The sequence below is a fragment of the Bos indicus x Bos taurus genome, chromosome 1 (assembly GCF_003369695.1).
Source record: "Bos indicus x Bos taurus breed Angus x Brahman F1 hybrid chromosome 1, Bos_hybrid_MaternalHap_v2.0, whole genome shotgun sequence".
NCBI lineage: Eukaryota > Metazoa > Chordata > Mammalia > Artiodactyla > Bovidae > Bos > Bos indicus x Bos taurus.
Window position 1 is genome coordinate 143,858,383 of NC_040076.1, and position 21,878 is coordinate 143,880,260.

Sequence of the window (21,878 nt, forward strand, 5' to 3'; positions counted from 1 at the left end):
ACCAGGGCTGAACAGTGGACAGACCAGCCAAAGGGAGAAGGAGTGAGTGAGAAGAACCAAGACATGTCTCAAGCACAGAGCAGGATGGAGGGAAGGTCCAGCTGCATTCTGTTTCCAGGGACAGAATGTGCGCAGCAAAGGGAGAAACAGAACATTTTCCAGAGAGAAGGGAAAGAAACATGATGCTTCCGATTTGGAACTTTGACTGAACTAAGACAAGATGAATGGAAAACGGTGCATATCTGACACACTGGTGAAATGTCTGACGCCAAATACGAGGAAACAGCCTAAAAGCTTCCAGAGAGTTTGGCATTGGACTTCACTCAGCCAATCAACATATCTGAAGACAGTGCAACCAACTCTTGAAAGTCTGAGGAAATGGATTATCAGGCGGATGGAGATTAGAGCATTTCTGATAAGACAGCTATTCTGAAAAGAAGCCACTCGTATAGTTTCTACAAAAACCACCTTGAGAGTACATGGTCCAGAAAAAGAGCGAGCCCAAAGGCAGGCAGAATATAAGAAAGAATAATAAAGAACAACAAAGTCAGCAAAAAGCAGACAGAGGGAGAGGAGGTCCATCAGCTTGACCCTGTAGAAGCAAGTGCCTGATGGCTGCCCCGCCCCTTGGCCTTTGACAGACTCTTTCCCGCGTGCAGGTCTCTGAGTTTGACCAATGCAGACACATCCCCACCAGAGCATAGAGGCCCCCAAACTCCTGTCCCACTGGAATCAGCTCCTCCTTCGGTCCAAAGCCCCAGGCCAGTGCTGATTCAAAATCACTGCAGTTGTGACTTTTCTAGGAGGTCCTTGCCTACACTGGCATGGTATTGGTTTTTAATTCTAGCCTTTCTCATAGGTATGAAGGGGACTTTGTGGCAGTTTTAATTTGCACTTCCCTACTGAGTAATGATGCGGAGCATCATTTTATATGCTTATTTGCCATCCCTGCATCTTCTTTGGTATTTCTTCAAATCTTTATGCCCTTTTCTTTGTTAGTTTTTCTTGATGTTCAATTTTGAGTGTTCTTTATATATTTTGGATATAAGTACTTTAGTCAGATGTGTGATTTGCAAATATTTTCTCCAAGTCTATGGCTTGTGTTTTCATTCTTTAAGAGTGCCTTTTGATGAACAATACAATTTAATACTGATAAAGTCTAGGGTAGTCCTTTTTTTCTTTTAGTGATCATGCTTTTGGTATTGAATCTAAGAACTCTGTCTAACCACAAGGTCACAAAGATTTTCTCCTATGTCTTCCTCTGCTGCTGCTGCTGCTACGTCGCGTCAGTCGTGTCCGACTCTGTGCAACCCCATAGATGGCAGCCCACCAGGCTCCCCCGTCCCTGGGATTCTTTTCTGTATCATTCATCTGGGCCTGTACCTTTGCTAGCATTGGACTGTTTTGATTATTGGCACCCCACTCCAGTACCCTTGCCTGGAAAATCCCATGGACAGAGGAGCCTGGTGGGCTGCAGTCCATGGGGTCGCTAAGAGTCGGACACGACTGAGCGACTTCACTTTCACTTTTCACTTTCATGCACTGGAGAAGGAAATGGCAACCCACTCCAGTGTTCTTGCCTGGAGAATCCCAGGGACGGGGGAGCCTGGTGGGCTGCCGTCTATGGGGTCGCACAGAGTCAGACACGACTGAAGCGACTTAGCAGCAGCAGCAGCATGGTAAATACTAAAGTCAGATAGGATAAAACCTCCAACTTTCTTCCTCATTTTCAAATTTTGTGGCTCCTTGAGCTCCTTTGCCTTTCCAAATAATTTTAGGGTTAACTTATTGATACTAACAAAGAAATCCTATTTGTTATTGGAATTACTTTGAATCTATAGATCAATTTGGAGGTGATGTGTTGTGTTTAGTCGCTTAGTCGTGTCCCACTCTTCGTGACCCCATGGACTGTAGCCCGCCAGGCTCCTCTGTCTATGGGGATTTTCCAGGCAAGAATACTGGAGTGGGTTGCCAAGCCCTCCTCCAGGTGATCTTTCCAAGCCAGGGATTCAACCCATACATCTCAGCCACCAGGGAAGCCCCGGTGTGGGTAGTCTGTCACTTCTCCAGGGGATCTTCCCAACCCAAGAATCAAACCAGGGTATCCTGCCTTTCAGGCAGATCCTTTACCAGCTTGACAAAAGGAAAAATAAAAGGGATTTAAGTTGAAAAACGGAGAAGGCAATGGTAACCCACTCCAGTACTCTTGCCTGGAAACACCCATGGACGGAGGAGCCTGGTAGGCTGTAGTCCATGCGGTCGCTAAGAGTTGGGCACGACAGAGCGACTTCCCTTTCACTTTTCACTTTCATGCATTGGAGAAAGAAATGGCAACCCACTCCAGTTTTTTTTTTAACTTTACAATATTGTATTGGTTTTGCCATATATCAACATGAATCTGCCACAGGTATACACGTGTTCCCCATCCTGAACCCTCCTCCCTCCTCCCTCCTTGTACTATCCCTCTGGGTCGTCCCAGTGCACCAGCCCCAAGCATCCAGTATCGTGCATCGAACCTGGACTGGCGACTCGTTTCATATATGATATTATACATGTTTCAATGCCATTCTCCCAAATCATCCCACCCTCTCCCTCTCCCACGGAGTCCAAAAGACTGTTCTATACATCAGTGTCTCTTTTGCTGTCTCGGATACAGAGTTATTGTTACCATCTTTCTAAATTCCATACATATGCGTTAGTATACTGTATTGGTGTTTTTCTTTCTGGCTTACTTCACTCTGTATAATAAGCTCCAGTTTCATCTACCTCATTAGAACTGATTCAAATGTATTCTTTTTAACGGCTGAGTAATACTCTATTGTGTATATGAATGGATAAGAAAGCTGTGGTACATATACACACTCCAGTGTTCTTGCCTGGAGAATCCCAGAGATGGGGGAGCCTGGTGGGCTGCCGTCTATGGGGTCACACAGAGTCAGACATGACTGAAGTGACTTAGCAGCATCAAGTTGAAAAAGAAGAAGTAAAATCATCTCCATTCACAGATGTTATATATACATAATCCTTATGTGTACAAAATCTGAAAAATTCCATACCTACACACAAAACCATTACAACTAATATGTGAATTCAGCAAAACAGCAGGATACAAAGTCAATATACAAAAAATTAGTTGTATTTCTATACACTAATAATGAATAACCCTAAAAGGAAATTACAAAAATGATTCCATTTAGAATATCATCAAAAAAGTAAAATACTTAGGAGTTAATCAAGGAGGTCAAAAACTTATCCAGTGAAAACTACAAATCATTGTTGAAAGAAATGAAAGAAGACATAAGTAAATGGAAAGACACCCCATATTTATGGATTGGAAGCTTTAATATTGTTAAGATATCATTACTATCCAAAGCAATCTATATATTTAATACAGTTGCTATCAACATCTTGATGACTTTTCACAGAAATAAAAAAAGACTCATTCTAAAATTCATATGGAATTTTAAGGGACCTTGAATAACCAAAAAAAAAAAAAAAAATCCTGAAAAAGGACAAAGCCAGAGGAATCATACTCCCTGATTTCAAAGTTCACTACAAAGCGACAGTAATCAAATAGAGTGGTACTGGCACAAAGTCAGACATAGAGATCAATGGAAAAGAATACAGGATCCAAAAACAAACCCTCACACGTTAGGTCAAACCATCTTTGACAAGGGCATTAAGTCCATTCACTGGAGAAAAGACAGTCTTTTCAACAAATGGTTCTAGGAAAATTGGATATTCACATGCACAAGAATGAAGTTAGATCCATACCTAACATCATACACAAAATTAACTCAAAGTGGATCCTCAATCTAAATGTAAGACCTGTAACTATGAAACTCTTTGAAGAAAAAATAGGACAAAACTTCACAACCTTGAATTTGGCAGTCATTTCCTGGATATGACACCAATGACATAGTCAGCATAAGAAAATATAGAAACGGGACTTCATGAAAATTTTAAATGTTTTTCATCAAAATGTAGTATCAACAGAGAACAAAGGTAACCCAAAGAAATGTGAGGAAAGATTTGAAAATCATATATCTGATGAGAGATTGATATCCAGAAAATATAGAGAACTCCTAAAACTCAATAACAACCACAACAAAAAACCTAACTCAGAAATGAGCAAAGGCCACGAATAGACATTTTTCCAAAGAAGATATGCAAATGGCCAATAAGCACATGAAAATATACTCAATGTAACTAATCATTAGAGAAATGCAAATCAAAACTACAGTGAGGTACCACCTTATACCTCTTAGTATAATGACCATTTATTTTAAAAAACAACATAAATACTGGTGAGACTGTGAAGAAACTGGAACGCTTGTACACTGTTGGTGGGAACATGAACTGGTACATCTATGTGGAAATCAGTATGATGGTTCTTCAAAATTAAAAGTAGAATTACTGTATGATCCAGTATTTCTACTAGGTCCATGCTGAAAAGAATTGAAAGCTGAATCTTGAAGAGCTATTTGTAAAACCACATTCACAGAAGCATTTTTCACAATAGCTGAAAAGTGGAAGCCATTCAGGTGTTCACTGATGGATGAATGGATAAGCAAAATGAGGTATACCCATAGAATGGAATATTATTCACCCGTTAACAGGAAGTAAATCCAGCACTTATGGACAAAGCATGAGGACATTATGGTAAGATAAATAAGTCAGTCACAAAAAGACAAACACTTTGTGATTTCACCTACACGAAGTACTTTAGAGACAAAAAGTAGAATGATGCTTTCCAGGAGCTGTGAGAAAGGAAGTATGGGAATTGTTGTTTAATGTGTATAGAGTTTGTTTTGCAAGATAAAGAGTTCCAAGTATAGACAGTGGTGATGGTTACACATGGTTATGAATGTACTTAATACCACTGAACTGTACACTTTAAAGTGGTTAAGGTTGTAAACTTTGTGTTATGAATATTTTCCCTCAATAAAAAAAATAGAAAAAGGCTATAAGGCATGAAGGAACATGAAGGAAACGTAAATGCACAGTCCTAAGTGAAAGAAGCCAATCTGAAAAGTTTCCACTCCTGATGGTTCCAAGGATATGACATTCTGGAAAAGACAAAACTATGGAGTCGGCAAAAAGATCAGTGGTTGCCAGGGTTAGCAGGGAAGAAGAGATGAACAGATGGAGCACAGAGGATTTTTAGGGCAGGGAAACTATTCCGTAATGCTCCACATGTGCTATAAGACAGTTATCAAAACACATAGAACTTAGCAACAGTAAGAGTAACTCTAATGTAAACTATGGAATTTGGATGATATTAACATGTCAGTGTAGGTTTATCCATTATAAGGAATGTAGCCCATTTGTAACAAATGCATCAAATCACAATATACTGATGGTGGGGTAGGCTGCACCTGTGTGAGGGTGTGACTATATAGGAACTCTATACCTCCCACTCAGTTTTGCTCTGAACCTAAAACTGCCCTAAAAAACAAGATATGTTAAGTTGATACAGGACAATTGAGGAGATCTGGGGTTTTTTAAGTGAATTTTGGTTATTTGTGCCTTCAAAGAATGAGTCCATATTACCTTAATTGCTTATTGTATTTCCTTTTAATATCTGGGGGTCTGTGCTAAGTTCTCCTCTTCCATTCCTACTATTTTCTCTCAGAATTGAGGCAAAATCCTTCGGAAGAGCCACCCCATGTCCTGAGACTTATGAATATTTCCAACAGGCTGGTGGGGGCAGGTCCATTTAAGGCTGTCTCTCATCTCTGCCAATCAGTCCAGCTAACTTTATGGGTTTTCCCAGGCTCAGCTTCACACCTTTTTGCTTATCATTTCTCAGGGGACACTTAAGGGAGGCCCTCCGTGGACAGGGGAGTTCCTCAGAACAGCTCTCTTCTCTCTGGCATCCTGACCCCGGACACTAGCTGCCCCACAACGCCCCAAATTCGCAGACCAGCTCTAAAACTGAGGGATCCATGGCACTCCACCTGGGTTTCTGGCCTGGGTCCTGGAAACATTCTCGAGGGGGTGAGCTGGGCAGCTGTGAGACCCACTCAGTTTCTTTCCCCTCCCAGGTGGGCCTGTGCTGTCCTCCTCAATTCCAGCATCTCAACCTCCTTGTGTCCAGACCTTGTTAGTTCTCTGGATCAGTCGGGGGGGGGAAGGTCATCCAGGCCCTCTCACCCCACACGGTTGGAGCAGCCCTCCCCCCTCCCACCACATTTCTGCTAAAAGTGCAGACCCACTGGCTGACCAAAAGGGGTGACCCCAGCCACATACAGGTTGTGTCACAGGGGGTCCTTAGGTCACCCGCATGGAGCGGACTCAAGGGGCCAGTTCCATATGTTTCAAGTGGGCAGGAACAGTCCAGGGAGCCTGAGAAACCCCTAGACCATGACAGGTCTGCAGGGGACCAGCTGCGGGCCAGGGCTTGAGCAGGCACGCCTTCCTGGAGAAGCAGGAGGCCGCCCACATCGCGGCCCTGCCCAGAGAGGTCAGGCCAATGCCCTTTGGGGTCTCAGTCACTTACTGCTGGGGCTTCCCAAGTAACTCAGACAGTAAAGAACCTGCCTGCAATGCAGGACATCCAGGTTCGACCCCTGAGTCAGGAAGATCCCCTGGAGAAGGGAATAGCAACCCACTCCAGTATTCTTGCCTGGAGAATTCCATGGACAGAGGAACCTGGTGGGCTACAGTCTATGGGGTCTCAGAGAGTTGGACATGACTGAGTGACTAACACACTCACTTCCTGACAGAAATACTCTCGGCTGGAGGACGATAGTGTCAGGTCACAATCGTGTGCTTCCTTCCACCCCTGCATCCACCCCACCAGAGATCACATGAAGGGAGCAATCAGGTGATGACATGAGTTTATTTATCCAGGTGCCTGATGGGGTGCTGACTGGTTGGAAGTCAAGGCCAAGTGACCCAGCTAGAGGATCTGGAGGAGTAGGGGGGCAGGTGACCCAGAGACAGCTGGAGGCGACTCCTGGGAGGCAGAAGCCCCTGGGAGCCATGAGGTCAGGGTTCCTGGGGCAGGAGTGAGAGGTCAGTCAGTCAGGACAGTGGAGACATCGGGGACCCTGTCCTGAGTGAGGGCAACCACCCAGCCTAGGTCAGGACAGAGGACCAAGTCATAGGTGGAACCTGAGCTCGGCTGGCTCTGGGGACACATGCCAGGTCAGCAGCAGGGCTCCGGGGCTGAGGTTGGGATGCAGCAGGCCGGGCGTGAGCATGTGGGCCTGCAGAGGAGGGACACGGAGGAGGCCGGGCGGCAGCAGCTGGGCTGGCAGGAAGAATCGGGCACACAGCAGGCGGGGCGGCACACGGGGCGGCAGAGGAGGGACACAGAGGTGGAGGGTCTGCAGCAGGACGAGGGGGCTGAGCAGGGGGAGGCCTCACAGCACACGGGCCTGCAGCAGACAGGTGTGCAGCAGACAGGGGTGCAGCAGACGGGCCTGCAGCAGACAGGGGTGCAGCAGACGGGCCTGCAGCAGACAGGGGTGCAGCAGACGGGCTCACAGCAGGCCTGCTGGCAGGGGGAGGAAGTGCAGCAGGAGGGCTGGCAGCTTGACTGCTGGCAACATGAGGAGGTAGAACAGGGGGAGGCCTCACAGCAGACCGGCCTGCAGCAGACAGGTGTGCAGCAGACAGGTGTGCAGCAGACAGGCCTGCAGCAGACAGGTGTGCAGCAGACGGGCCTGCAGCAGACGGGCTCACAGCAGGCCTGCTGGCAGGGGGAGGAGCTGCTGCAGGCTGGCTGGCAGCAGGGGCTGGACTCACAGCTCACTGGGGCACAGAGGAGGGTCAGGCGGGGGGCCGGGGCACAGGAGCTGGGGGCACAGCAGGGGGGCTCGCAGCAGCTCTCTGGACAGTCATAGCTCAGGTCGCTGGAGCAGACAGACAGGGTGGAGGCTGCCATGGTGGAGGTGGTGGGGCTGGAGGAGGGTTTGTGTGTGTGTGAGTGTATGAGCTGTGTGTGTGAGGTGCTTGGGGATGCAGGGCTTTTATACCTGGCCCCTGGCTTGTGTTGTCCCCACAGGAGACTCCCAGGCCCTCCCTTCCTTGTTGGGGTTGAGAGCTGGCTGAAGGAGCCCCTCATTAGTGCTGGCATAGTTTCCACAATTGTTTTTACTCATTAACCTGTTAGCGTAAATATCCCATGTTGCAGGATGTTTTTCCATTTCTCCTTTGTTTGGCTCCAGAAAAGATATAGAAAATATCTAGGTAAGATCCTACATGAAATGAACCCTGAATATTCATTGGAAGGCCTGATGCTGAAGCTGAAGCTCCAATCCTTTGGCCACTGATTCAAAGAGCTGACTCATTAGAAAAGCCCCTGATGCCGGGCAAGATTAAAGCAGGAGGAGACAGGGACAATAGAGGACAAATTGGTTAGAGAGTCTCATTGACTCAATGGACATGAGTTTGTTCCTGCTGTTGGAGATGGTGAAGGACAGGGAAGCCTGCTGTCCTGTAGTCCATGGGCTCACGAACACTGGAACACGACTGAGCGACTGAACAACAGGAACAATGTTGAGTGAGGTTTAGAGGTGATCATATCTCTAAATTTGTGAATTTAGATGTTGAGCTCTCCTCTGTTTGAGGTGCAGTACTTTTAATATTATTTTGACTTTTACGCATTTTTAAACTTAGGTGTAATGTGACACGTGCACGTCTGTAAAATGCAAGTGGTCCAGGGGATGTGACGGTGCAACCAGGTGAGGGTCATGTTCAGCAGGGGGTGGGGGGAGATCCTGGCACTCACCCCCAGCAGCTGCTCTGCCAGCAGGAAGTATGGTGAGAGGGACATCTAGTCCCCTGCAGCACAGCCAGTGTGCCTGAGACGAGCGTTAACAGAGCGCGGTCATACGTGGAGTCTGTTAGGAGATCTCTTCAGGGAGCAGCGCTCACAGGTGTCTGAGTCAGGGGCTGTGTTCATCAACCTTTCACCCAGACCCAACTGCTCACAGCACACCCTGTGCACCCCACACTTCTCAGCCGAGCAACCTGCCCCTGTGGCCAGAGTTTGCCTTCCTCAAGGGCGATGCCCTGAAAGACTCAGAGAGAGGGAGGGTCTCCTGGAGAACCACGTGTGAGCCGCGGAGACTCGAGGACCCGAAGCAACACCCAGAAGTAAAGCTCAGACAAGAGTTGGTTTTCCTTGTGGATACAAGAAGATGTGGTCCCAGGGAGCCTGGAACAGCAAGTCAGCACGGGCTGACTCTGGGAAGACAGTGACATCTGGGCAGTGGTCATCACGGTGGCCCTGACCATGGCTGTGGGGTCAGATGACACTGTCTGAGCACCTGTTCTAGGCCAGGTGGTGAGCTGAATGCTCTACACCTGCCAAGTCACTTGATTTCACATCCACTCAGCAAGGAAGTTTCTGTAAGTAGGTGAGGAAGCCCAGGCACAGAGAAGTTAAGCAACCATGTCCAGGTCACACAGCCCAAAGTCTCAGGACTGGGACTGGAAGCCAGCCGTCTGTGTATAGGATTGAGGCTCTTAGCCAGGCCTTCCCCAGGCCAACTTCAGTGCTACTTGCAGAAGGAAGCACGTGTCCAGGGAAGCTTAGCACCAGGCAGCTGAGCTGAAAATTTACAACAGAGGCGGGAAGCAGCAAAATTAACACCACAGAAAATCAACCCTGTGGTTTTCAGCACAAACACTGCTAGTTCCTCCAAACTACAGAGGTAAAGTATGCATGCTTGCTCAGGGGCTCAGTCATGTCCGATTCTTTGTGACCCCATGGACTGTAGCCCTCCAGGTTCCTCTGTCTATGGCATTCTCCAGGCAAGAATACTGGGGTGAGGTGCCACTTCTTACTCCAACAGAGTTTAGTGAAATTTGCTCAGTCGTCTCTGACTTTTTGTGACCTCATAGATTATACAGTCCAAGGAATTCTCCAGGCCAGAATACTGGAGTGGGTAGCCTTTCCCTTCTCCAGGGGATCTTCCCAACCCAGGGATCCAACCCAGGTCTCCCACACTGCAGGCGGATTCTTTAGCAGCTGAGCCACAAGGGAAGCCCAACAGAGGTAAAGCATAAATCCCTGAATATGATGAGAGAAAATGTAACAAACAGACCATGTGTTTCGCTGACACCAAACGTGATCGCTCAGTTGCTAACAAGGAAGAAGGAAGAGCTAGGATAGAACAGTAAAGATAGGACTGAACATGAACCACTGTGAGCTGAGCGCACCAAGGTGGGTGCGTTTGGACTGGAAGGGCCTCATAAATTCAAGAGCATCAGATTTTTAGAGCCCACCATAAACATACATTCAGTCAGTTCAGTTGCTCAGTCATGTCCGACTGCGATCCCATGGACTTCAGCACGTCAGGCCTCCCTGTCCATCACCAACTCCTGGAGTTTACTTAAACTCATGTCCATTGAGTTAGTGATACCATCCAACCATCTCATGCTCTGTCATCCCCTTCTCCTCCTACCTTCAAACTTTCCCAGCATCAGGGTCTTTTCAAATGAGTCAGCTCTTCGCATCAGGTGGCCAAAGGATTGGAGTTTCAGTTTCGGCATCAGTCCTTCCCATGAACATTCAGGACTGATGTCCTTTAGGATGGACTGGTTAGATCTCTTGCAGTCCAAGGGACTCTCAAGAGTCTTCTCCAACACCACAGTTCCAAAGCATCAATTCTTCTGAGCTCAACTTTCTTTATGGTTCAACTCTCACATCCACCCACAACTACTGGAAAAACCATAGACTAGACAGACCTTTGTTGGTAGAGTAATGTCTCTGCTTTTGAATATGCTTTCTAGGTTGGTCATAACTTTTCTTCTAAAGAGTAAGCGTCTTTTTATTTCATGGCTGCAGTCACCATCTGCAGTGATTTTGGAGCCCCCCAAAATCAAGTCTGCCACTGTTTCCACTGTTTTTCCATCTATTTCCCCTGAAGTGATGGGACCAGATGCCATAATCTTTGTTTTCTGTTTTCTTTAAGCCAATTTTTTCACTCTCCTCTTTCACCTTCATCAAGAGGCTCTTTAGTTCTTCTTCACTTTCTGCCATAAGGGTGGTGTCATCTGCATATCTGAGGTTATTGACTTTCTCCCAGCAATCTTGATTTCAGCTTGAGCTTCAGCCAGCCCAAAATTTCTCATGATGTACTCTGCATGTAAGTTAAATACGCACAGTGACAATATATCGCCTTGATGTAGTGCTTTTCCTATTTGGAACCAGTCTGTTGTTCCATGTCCAGTTCTAACTGTTGCTTCCTGACCTGCATACAGATTTCTCAAGAGGCAGGTCAGGTGGTCTGGTATTCCCATCTCTTTCAGAATTTTCCACAGTTTATCGTGATCCACACAGTCAAAGGCATTGGCATAGTCAGTAAAGCAGAAATAGATGTTTTTCTGGAACTCTCTTGCTTTTTTGATGATCCATCAGATGTTGGCAATTTGATCTCTGGCTCCTCTGCCATTTTAAAAACCAGCTTGAACATCTCGTAGTTCACAGTTCACATACTGTTGAAGCCTGGCTTGGAGAATTTTGAGCATTATTTTGCTAGAGTGTGAGACTGAATATTCTTTGGCATTGCCTTTCTTAGCAAGTTGAATGAAAACTGATATTTTCCAGTGCTCTTGCCACTGTTGAGTTTTCCAAATTGGCAATTTTTAAATGAACTGAATGAAGGGCAGCTCCATCTCCAGGTAGGAAGAAATGGCCGACAGTCTGGTCTGGAAATGAACTATTACCAGGCAGTCCCCGGACCTCTCCCACCAAACAGTGAAAGACACAGAGCTTCAGGGGGAACACTGGGCACTAAGGCTGATTTTTTTCTTTTTTCAAATTATTACGTCTTTATCCTGCATTGGCAGGCCAAGTCTTTACCAGTAGTGCCACCTGGGAAGCCCCTTATATCTTTCTCAAGTAAAGAGAACAGCAGTGTATTTTCACATAAGCAAGAGCTTGGAAAACACTCTACTCATGTTTCCCTCCTGGAGAAACATCTAAAGAAACAAGACGAATGATGGGACTCCCCTGGAGGTCCAGTGGTTGAGGATCCACCTTCCAGTGCATGGGGTGTGGGTTCAGTCCCTGGTCCGGGAGCCAAGATGCCACACAGCCCTCAGCCAGAAAAACCGAAACACAAAAAAGAAGCAATTGGTAACAAATTCAATAAAGACGTTTAAAAAGGTCCAGATTAAAAAAAATCTTAAGAACAAAAACCAGAAAGAAAGAAGACAAATGGCCCAGTGATGAAACATACAGGAGAACATGGGGAATTGGGCAGGTGTAGGTGAGAAGAAATAAAGACGCTTACTCTTTGGAAGGAAAGTGATGACCAACCTAGATAGTATATTGAAAAGCAGAGATATTACTTTGCCAACAAAAGTCCGTCTAGTCAAGGTAATGGTTTTTTCAGCGGTCATCTGTGGATGTGACAGCTGGACTGTGCAGAAAGCTGAGCACTGAAGAATTGATGCTTTTGAACTGTGGTGTTGGAGAAGACCCTTGAGAATCCCTTGGACTGCAAGGAGATCCAACCATCCATCCTAAAGGAGATCAGTCCTGGGTGTCCATTTAAGGACTGATGCCGAAGCTGAAACTCCAATACTTTGGCCACCAAATGTGAAGAGCTGACTCATTGGAAAAGACCCTGATGCTTGGAGGGACTGGGGGCAGGAGAAGGGGACAACAGAGGATGAGATGGCTGGATGGCATCACCAACTCTATGGACATGAGTTTGAGTGAACTCCAAGAGCTTTTGATGGACATGGAGGCCTGGAATGCTGTGATTCATGGGGTCCCAAAGAGTCAGATACGACTGAGAAACTGAACTGAACTGAGGTGAGAAGAAAAGGAAGATAAGTCTAAATAGCCAGAGAGATGGGTTCTGTTGGCAACACAAAGTTGATACTTCCCCTGCAGTGACCCTGGTGAGACTCTGATACTTCATTAATATCAGATGTATTGAAATGCTAAGCTTTTGAATTATTGTTGATCAGTCACTAAGTGAAGTCCAATTCTTTGTGACCCTATGGACTGCAGCACGCCAGGCTCCTCTGTCCTCCACTATCTCCCAGAGTTTGCTCAAATTCATACCCACTGAGTCTATGACGCTATCTAAGCTATGATGCTCACCCTCTGCTACCCGCTCTCCTTTTGCCATCAGTCTTTCCCAACATTAGAGTCTTGTCTAATGAGTCAGCTCTTCGAATCAGGTGGCCAAAGTATTGGAGCTTCAGCTTTAGCATCAGTCCTTCCAATGAAAGTTCAGGCTTGATCTCCTTGCTGTCCAAGGGACTCTCAAGAGTCTTCTCCAACACCATAGATCAAAAGCACCAATTCTTTGGTGCTCAGCCTTCTTTATAGTCCAACTCTCACATACATACATGACTACTGGAAAAACTACAGCTTTGACTAGACAAACCTTTGTTGGTAAAGTTGTCTCTGCTTCTTAATATGATGTCCAGGTTGGTCATAGCCTTTCTTCTAAGGAGCAAGCATCTTTTAATTTCATGGCTGCAGTCATGAAATCACAGCCATCTGCAGTGATTTTGGAGGCCCAAAAAATAAAGTCTGTCACTGTTTCCATTGTTTCCCCATCTATTTCCCATGAAATGATGGGACCAGATGCCATGATCTTACTCTTTTGAATGCTGAGTTTCATGTCAGATTTTTCACTCTCCTCTTTCACCCTCATCAAGAGGCTCTCTAGTTTCTCTTCAGTTTCTGCCATAAGGGTGGTATCATCTGCATAGCTGAGTTTGTTGATATTTCTCCTAGCCATTTTGATTCCAGCTTGTACTTCATCCCGCCTGGCATTTCGTATGATGTACTCTGCATATAAGCTAAATAAGCAGGGTGACAATATACAGCCTTGATACTCCTTTCCAATTTGGAACCAGTCCACTGTTACATATCCAGTTCTAATCGGTGCTTCTTGACCCACATTCAGGTTTCTCAGGAGACAGGTAGTGTGGTCTGGTATTCCCATGTCTTTAAACATTTTGCATATATTGGGGTTAATAAAATGTAATTAAATAAACTCTACCTGTCTTTTTCACTTTGAATGTGGCTATTATAACAGCTGGGCTTCCCTTGCGGCTGAGCAGTGAAGGATTCGCCTGCCAGCAGGAACTGCAGCAGACCCAGATTTGACCCCTGGGTCAGGAGGAGCCCTGGAGGAGGGCACAGAGGCCCACTCCTGACTCTTGCCTGGAGAAGCTCATGGACAGAAGAGTCAGGCAGCTTACAGCCCATAAGGTCACAGAACTCAGACACACTTCAAGCAACTCAGCACACACATGTGCCTATTATAATAGGTACAATTACAGTTGAGGCCCCCGCCAAGGCCCTTCACACTGCCCCGCAGGTGTCTGCCTACCCAGAAGTGTCCCAAAGGGCCAGGGTATGTCCCTCCTCCCCATATTTCCCCAGAGGGATAGCTGCCTTAATACTTTAATTCCTGAGGGCATCGCCCAGCGAGCACCTGCCATTTCCAAATAGCCCATCCCTCTTGGCTGTCGGTCCCTGTGATGAATAGTTTCAAAGGTCAACTGACCAAGTCACGGTGTCCAGTTGTTTGGGTAAACATGTCTGGATGTCATGACACAGTTGCTTCTTAGGTGAGATCAATACTGAAATCAGTGGACTCGGAGTAAAACAGATTATCCTAAAAAATGTGGGTGGGTTACACCCAAGAGTTGAAGACCTTGAGAACAGCCTGAGGTCCCCCAAGAAGAAAGAGATTCTACCAGCTGGTCCTCTGTAGCTGCAACACCGACTCTTCCCTGGAAGCTCACCCTGCAGATTTGGGTCTGGCCCGCCTCCAAACTGTGTGAGCTAGCTCCTCAACATCAATCTCTGCATACGTGCACATGTCTTATGGGTTCTTTCTCTGGAGAACCCTGACTCACACAGGCTCCCAACATCACTGCATGTGGCTCTCACCATCCAGACCTTCGCACACAGAGGGAAGCACTCACACTCCTGTCCAGGGCACTTGGGAACAGCTGGCACCAGCCTGTCTGAAGCCGTTTCTGGAGTAAGCTTTACGTATTCAAGGCAGATGTTTACTAAACGGGGTCTCCGTTGTCCCTAGTGAGGCCCCATGTTCCCAGTGTGCAAGCCTGGGGCCTGGACATATGCCCCACTGCCACCCATCACTCACTTCATGCAGGGGTCTACAGGTGAGCAGGATACTCTGGACTGGAGGCTGCAGTCGAATTATGGCCTCAGGACACCCTGGCAGAGAGTAGCAGGGCGTGGTTAGCCATGCCTGATGATGTTACAGTCCTGGATACAACTCAAGGCCAGGTTTCTAAACCAGCCCAGACCACTGTCCACAACAAAGGTCTTTCCCAGGGTTTGAAGAGATATGCATTCAAGGCACAGAGAGGGCATGACAATGACTTTATTTGTTAATAGGCAGACCCTTCAGCTAGGTCAGGACAAAATCCATGACCAACAAGGATGGAGAGCAGCATGCTGGCTGACACTCAGGGCCTGGAGGGAACCAGAAGCCAACCCAGGCTGCTCACAGGAAACTCAGGGGCAGAAGGAGACCCCAGACTGGCCTAAGGCTACAGAAATTTCAGGTGAAAGTCAGCGTTGGCCCTGGAAGAAGTTGGCAATGTGCCAGGTCAGCAACAGGGCTCTGGGGCTGAGGTTGGGATGCAGCAAGCAGGGCGGGAGCATGCAGGCCGGCAGAGCAGGGACACGCTGGAGGCCGGGCGGCAGCAGCTGGGCTGGCAGGAGGAAGTGGGCACACAGCAGGCTGGGCGGCACACAGGACGGCAGAGAAGGGACACGGAGGAAGAGGGTCTGCAACTGACCGAGGAGCAGGGATTGGGCTGGCAGCACAAGGAGGCTGAGCAGGGGGAGGACTCACAGCACACGGGCCTGCAGCAGACAGGTGTGTAGCAGACGGGCCTGCAGCAGACCGGCTCACAGCAGTCTTGCTGGCAGGGGGAGGAGGTGCATGAGGAGGACTGGCAGCTAGACTGCTTGCAACATGAGGAAGTAGAACAGAGGGAGGCCTGACAGCAGACAGGTGTGCAGCAGACAGGCCTGCAGCAGACAGGTGTGCAGCAGACAGGCCTGCAGCAGACAGGTGTGCAGCAGACAGGCCTGCAGCAGACGGGCTCGCAGCAGGCTGGCTGACAAGGGGAGGAGGTGCAGCAGGAGGACTGGCAGCTAGACTGCTGGCAGCACAAGTCCGTGCAGGAGCTGCTGCAGGCTGGCTGGCAGCAGGGGCTGGACTCGCAGCTCACTGGGGTGCAGAGGAGGGTCAGCCGGGGGGCTGGAGCACAGCAGCTGGGGGCACAGCAGGGGGGCTCACAGCAGCTCTCTGGACAGTCGTCCACCTGCCAGGAGGACCCGGTGCAGGAGTCACAGGACCCGGGCAGGCAGACCCGGCTGCCGTAGCTCAGGTCACTGGAGCAGACAGACAAGGCAGAGGAAGCCATGGTGGAGGCGGTGGGGCTGGAGGAGGGTGAGGATGTGAGTGTGTGTGGAGTGAGTGAGTGAGTGTGTGAGCACTGCTCAGGGCTGTGGGCCTTTTATACCCTGTCCAGGTGTGTGTTGGGCCAGCTGAAGGCTCCCTGAGGCTTCCCTTTCCTTGTTGGTGTTTTGAGCCCCTATTACTTCTTGTTTATTTACACAAGAGTTTGCTGCTTGTAAAATGCATGTCCTGGTTGAGGGCTGGATCACCCCTGAGCTGTGTGAGGTTCTCTAAGCAAACACAGAATTAATCTAGGGTCCTGGAGCCCCACCCGTGTGTGCCTGCAGGCTCTCCTCTCCCACCTGTCTCCATGGCTCTGCAGGGGAGTGGCTGTGAACCCCCGTCTCAGAGACTTGGCATCGCAGAGCTCAAAGTTGGGACAGTGCTGTCACCTGCTGTAGGACATCCCTCTCAAGCACCAGGGCTGAACAGTGGACAGACCAGCCAAAGGGAGAAGGAGTGAGTGAGAAGAACCAAGACATGTCTCAAGCACAGAGCAGGATGGAGGGAAGGTCCAGCTGCGTCAGACGAGGTTTCCAGGGACAGAATGTGTGCAGCAAAGGGAGAAACAGAACACTTTCCAGAGAGAAGGGAAAGAAACATGGTGCTTCCGATTTGGAACTTTGACCGAACTAGGATAAGAGGAATGGAAAACGGTGCGTGTCTGACACACTGGTGAAATGTCTGACGCCAAATATGAGGAAACAGCCTAAAAGCTTCCAGAGAGTTTGGCATCTGACTTCAGTCAGCCAATCAACATATCTGAAGACAGTGCAACCAACTCTTGAAAGTCTGAGGAAAGTGGGTTATCAGGCGGATGGAGATTAGAGCATTTCTGATAAAACACCTATTCTCAAAAGAAGCCACTCGTACAGATTCTACAAAAACCACCTTGAGAGTACATGGTCCAGAAAAAGAGCGAGCCCAAAGGCAGGCAGAATATAAGAAAGAATAATAAAGAACAACAAAGTCAGCAAAAAGCAGACAGAGGGAGAGGAGGTCCATCGGCTTGGCCCTGTAGAAGCAAGTGCCTTCTGGCTGTCCCGCCCTTCTGGCCTTCGACACACTCTTTTCCAAGTGCAGTTCTCTGAGTTTGACAAATGCAGACATACCCCCACCAGACCATACAGGCCCCCAAACTCCTGTCCCACTGGAATCAGCTCCTCCCTCGGCCCAAAGCCCCAGGCAAGTGCTGATTCAAAATCACCGCAGTTGTGACTTTTCTAGGAGGTCACATACATGGAATCATACACCAGGTGGCCTTTGGGGTCTGGCTTCTTTCGCTTGGCAAAATGCAGTGGCCGTGGTGCTGTGTGCATCCGAGGCTCCTCCCTGTTCCTGCTGCGTAGTGTCCATGGTGAGGGTGCTCCACCATGTGTTCGCTGGACAGTTGGGAGACCTATTCATGACTTCCTGTGTTTGGTAATTATGAACAAACCTGCTGTCAACATTCTTTGTGCACAGCTTTCTGTGTGATCCTGTTTTCATCCTCTAGGATAAATACCCAGGCGCGGCATAGCTGGATCGGATGGGAACTGTATGTTTAGCTTGATAGGAACCTGCTAAGCTCTTTCCCCAAGTGGCTGAGCCATTCTGCACTTCCACCAGCAATGCGTGAACGTTCTCGTGGCTGTATATCCTCGGCCAACAGTTGATATTGTGAGGGTTTTAATTTTGGCCATGCTAATAGGCATGAGGGCTTCCCAGATGGCCTGGTGGTTGAGTCCATCTGCCAGTGCAGGAGATGTGAGTTCGATCTCCTGGGTGGGAAATCCTCTAAAGAGGGAAATAGCAACCCACTCCAGTATTCTTGCCTGGGAAATCCCATGGACAGAGGAGCCTGGCAGGCTACAGTCCATGGGGTCCCAAAGAGTTAAACACAACTTAGTGACTAAACAGGGCTTCCCTCACAGCTCAGTTGGTAAAGAATCCACCTGCTATGCAGGAGACCCTGGTTCAATTTCTGGGTCGGGAAGATCTGCTGGAGAAGGGATAGGCTACCCATTCCAGTGTTCTTAGACTTCCTTTGTGGCTCAGCGGTGAAGAATGTGCCTGCAATGCAGGACACCTGGGTTCGATCCCTGGGCTGGGAAGACCTCTGGAGAAGGGAAAGGCTACCCATTCCAGTATTCTGGCCTGGAGAATTAAGAGTCAGATGCAACTGAGCAACTTTTGCTTCACTTCACTTCACTTAGTGACTAAACAACAACAATAGGTATGCAGTACTACCTTAGTATCGGAGAAGGCACTGGCAGCCCACTCCAGTACTCTTGCCCGGAAAATCCCATGGACGGAGGAGCCTGGAAGGCTGCAGGCCATGGGGTCGCTAAGAGTCAGACACGACTGAGCGACTTCACTTTCACTTTTCACTTTCATGCTTCGGAGAAGGAAATGGCAACCCACTCCAGTGTTCTTGCCTGGAGAATCCCAGGGATGGAGGAGCCTGGTGGGCTGCCGTTTACGGGGTCACACTGAGTCGGACATGACTGATTCGACTTAGCAGCAGCAGCAGCAGTACCTTAGCATAATTCAAACTTGCACTTCCCCAATAAGACCAGTGATACGGTGAGGTTCTCTAATGTACTTCTTTGCCAAACTTATCCACAGAGGCTGTGTCATTTATTTTATGTATCAAAGCTCCAGTTTCTCCACATCCTTGCCAACACAGGCATGGTAATTGTTTTTAATTCTAGCCTTTCTCATAGGTATGAAGGGGACTTTGTTGCGGTTTTAATTTGCACTTCCCTAATGAGTAATGGACAAGGCAATGGTACCCCACTCTAGTACTCTTGCCTGGAAAATCCCATGGGTGGAGGAGCCTGGTAGGCTGCAGTCCATGGGGTCGCAAAGAGTCGGACACAACGAGCGACTTCCCTTTCACTTTCCACTTTCATGCACTGGAGAAGGAAATGGCAACCCACTCCAGTGTTCTTGCCTGGAGAATCCCAGGGGTGGGGGAGCCTGGTGGGCTGCTGTCTATGGGGTCGCACAGAGTCAGACACGACTGAGCGAATGAACTGAACTGAACTAAATGAGTAATGATGCGGAGCATCATTTTATATGCTTATTGGCCATCCCTGCATCTTCTTTGATATTTCTTCAAATCTTTAGGCCCTTTTCTTTGTTAGTTTTTCTTGATGTTAGATTTTGAGTGTTCTTTATATATTTTGGATACAAGTACTATAACTATAAAACTCTTTTAAGAAAAAATAGGACAAAACTTCACAACCTTGAATTTGGCAGTCATTTCCTGGATATGACACCAATGACACAGTCAGCATAAGAAAATATAGAAACTGGACTTTATGAAAATTTTAAATATTTTTCATCGAAATGTAGTATCAACACAGAACAAAGGTAACCCAAAGAAGTGTGAGGAAACACTTGAAAATCATATGTCTGATAAGAGATTGATATCTAGAATGTATAGAAAACTCCTAAAACTCAATAACAACAAAAAACCTAACTCAGAAATGAGCAAAGGCCACGAATAGACATTTTTCCAAAGAAGATATACAAATGGCCAATAAGCACATGAAAATATACTCAATATAACCAATCATTAGAGAAATGCAAATCAAAACTATAATGAGGTACCACCTTACACCTCTTAGTAAAATGACCATTTATTTTAAAAAACAACATAAATATTGGTGAGTCTGTGAAGAAACTGGAACACTTGTACACTGTTGGTAGGAACATGATCTGGTACAGCTACGTGGAAATCAGTATGATGGTTCCTCAATACATTAAAAGTAGAATTACTGTATGATCCAGTATTTCTACTGGGTCTATGCTGAAAAGAATTGAAAGCTGAATCTTGAAGAGCTATTTGTAAACCACATTCATAGAAGCATTTTTCAAAATAGCTGTAAAGTGGGAGCCATTCAGGCGTTCACTGATGGATGAATGGATAAGCAAAATGTGGTATACACATAGAATGGAATATTATTCACCTGTTAACAGGAAGTAAATCTGGCACTATTATGGATGAACGATGAGGACATTATGGTAACATAAATAAGCCAGTCACAAAAAGACAAACACTTTGTGATTTCACTTACACGAAGTACTTTAGAGACAAAAAGTAGAATAATACTTTCCATGGGCTGCGAGAAAGGAAGTATGGGTATTGTTTAATGTGTATAGAGTTTGTTTTGCAAGATAAAGAGTTCCAAGTATGGATAGTGGAAATGGTTACACATGGTTATGAATGTACTTAATGCCATTGAACTGTACACTTTAAAGTGGTTAAGGTTGTAAACTTTGTGTTATGAATATTTTCCCTCAATAAAAAAAATAGAAAAAGGCTATAAGGCATGAAGGAACATGAAGGAAACGTAAGTGCACAGTCCTAAGTGAAAGAAGCCAATCTGAAAAGTTTCCACTCCTGATGGTTCCAAGGATATGACATTCTGGAAAAGACAAAACTATGGAGTCGGTAAAAAGATCAGTGGTTGCCAGGGTTAGCAGGGAAGAAGAGATGAACGGATGGAGCACAGGATTTTTAGGGCAGGGAAACTATTCCGTAATGCTCCACATGTGCTATAAGACAGTTATCAAAACACATAGAACTCAGCAACAGTGAGAGTAACTCCATGTAAACTATGGAATTTGGGTGATATTAACATGTCAGGGTAGCTTTATGCATTATAAGGAATGTAGCCCATTTGCAACAAATGCATCAAATCACAAGATACTGATGGTGGGGTAGGCTGCACCTGTGTGAGGGTGTGACTATATAGGAACTCTATACCTCCCACTCAGCTTTGCTCTGAACCTAAAACTGCCCTTAAAAACAAGATATGTTAAATTGATACAGGACAATTAAGGAGATCTGAATTTTATTTATTTGTGTCTTCAAGGCATGTGAAAGTGCTGCACTCAATATGCCAGCAAATTTGGAAAACTCAGCAGTGGCCACAGGACTGGAAAAGGTCAGTTTTCATTCCAATCCCAAAGAAAGGCAAGGCCAAAGAATGCTCAAACTACCACACAATTGCACTCATCTCCACGCTAGTAAGGTAATGCTTAAAATTCTCCAAGCCAGGCTTCAGCAATATGTGAACCATGAACTTCCTGATGTTCAAGCTGGTTTTAGAAAAGGCAGAGGAACCAGAGATCAAATTGCCAACATCCGCTGGATCATGGAAAAAGCAAGAGAGTGCCAGAAAAACATCTATTTCTGCTTTATTGACTATGCCAAAGCCTTTGACTGTGTGGATCACAAGAAACTGTGGAAAATTCTGAAACAGATGGGAATACCAGACCACCTGACCTTCCTCTTGAGAAACCTATATGCAGGTCAGGAAGCAACAGTTAGAACTGGACATGGAACAACAGACTGGTTCCAAATAGGAAAGGGAGTACGTCAAGGCTGTATATTGTCACCCTGTTTATTTAACTTCTATGCAGAGTACATCATGAGAAACGCTGGAC

At 46.9% G+C, this 21,878-nt stretch overlaps 3 protein-coding genes across 3 annotated transcripts in view; all 3 read right to left on the minus strand.

Moving 5' to 3' along the window:
- Positions 1 to 21,878, minus strand: part of TSPEAR (thrombospondin type laminin G domain and EAR repeats) — a 111,509-nt gene that overhangs the window by 41,322 nt on the left and 48,309 nt on the right. The window lies entirely within an intron of this gene.
- LOC113895836 (keratin-associated protein 10-8-like) lies at positions 6,826 to 7,895 on the minus strand. The gene has a single exon (XM_027547550.1). The coding sequence runs from the start codon at positions 7,892 to 7,894 to the stop codon at positions 7,154 to 7,156; it is 741 nt and encodes a 246-aa protein (XP_027403351.1). The 5' UTR covers position 7,895; the 3' UTR covers positions 6,826 to 7,153.
- On the minus strand, positions 15,580 to 16,404 carry LOC113897364 (keratin-associated protein 10-12-like). The gene is made up of 2 exons (XM_027550038.1): positions 16,082 to 16,404; positions 15,580 to 16,036 (listed from the first exon to the last, which is right to left on the minus strand). The coding sequence occupies exons 1-2, from the start codon at positions 16,402 to 16,404 to the stop codon at positions 15,580 to 15,582; spliced, it is 780 nt and encodes a 259-aa protein (XP_027405839.1).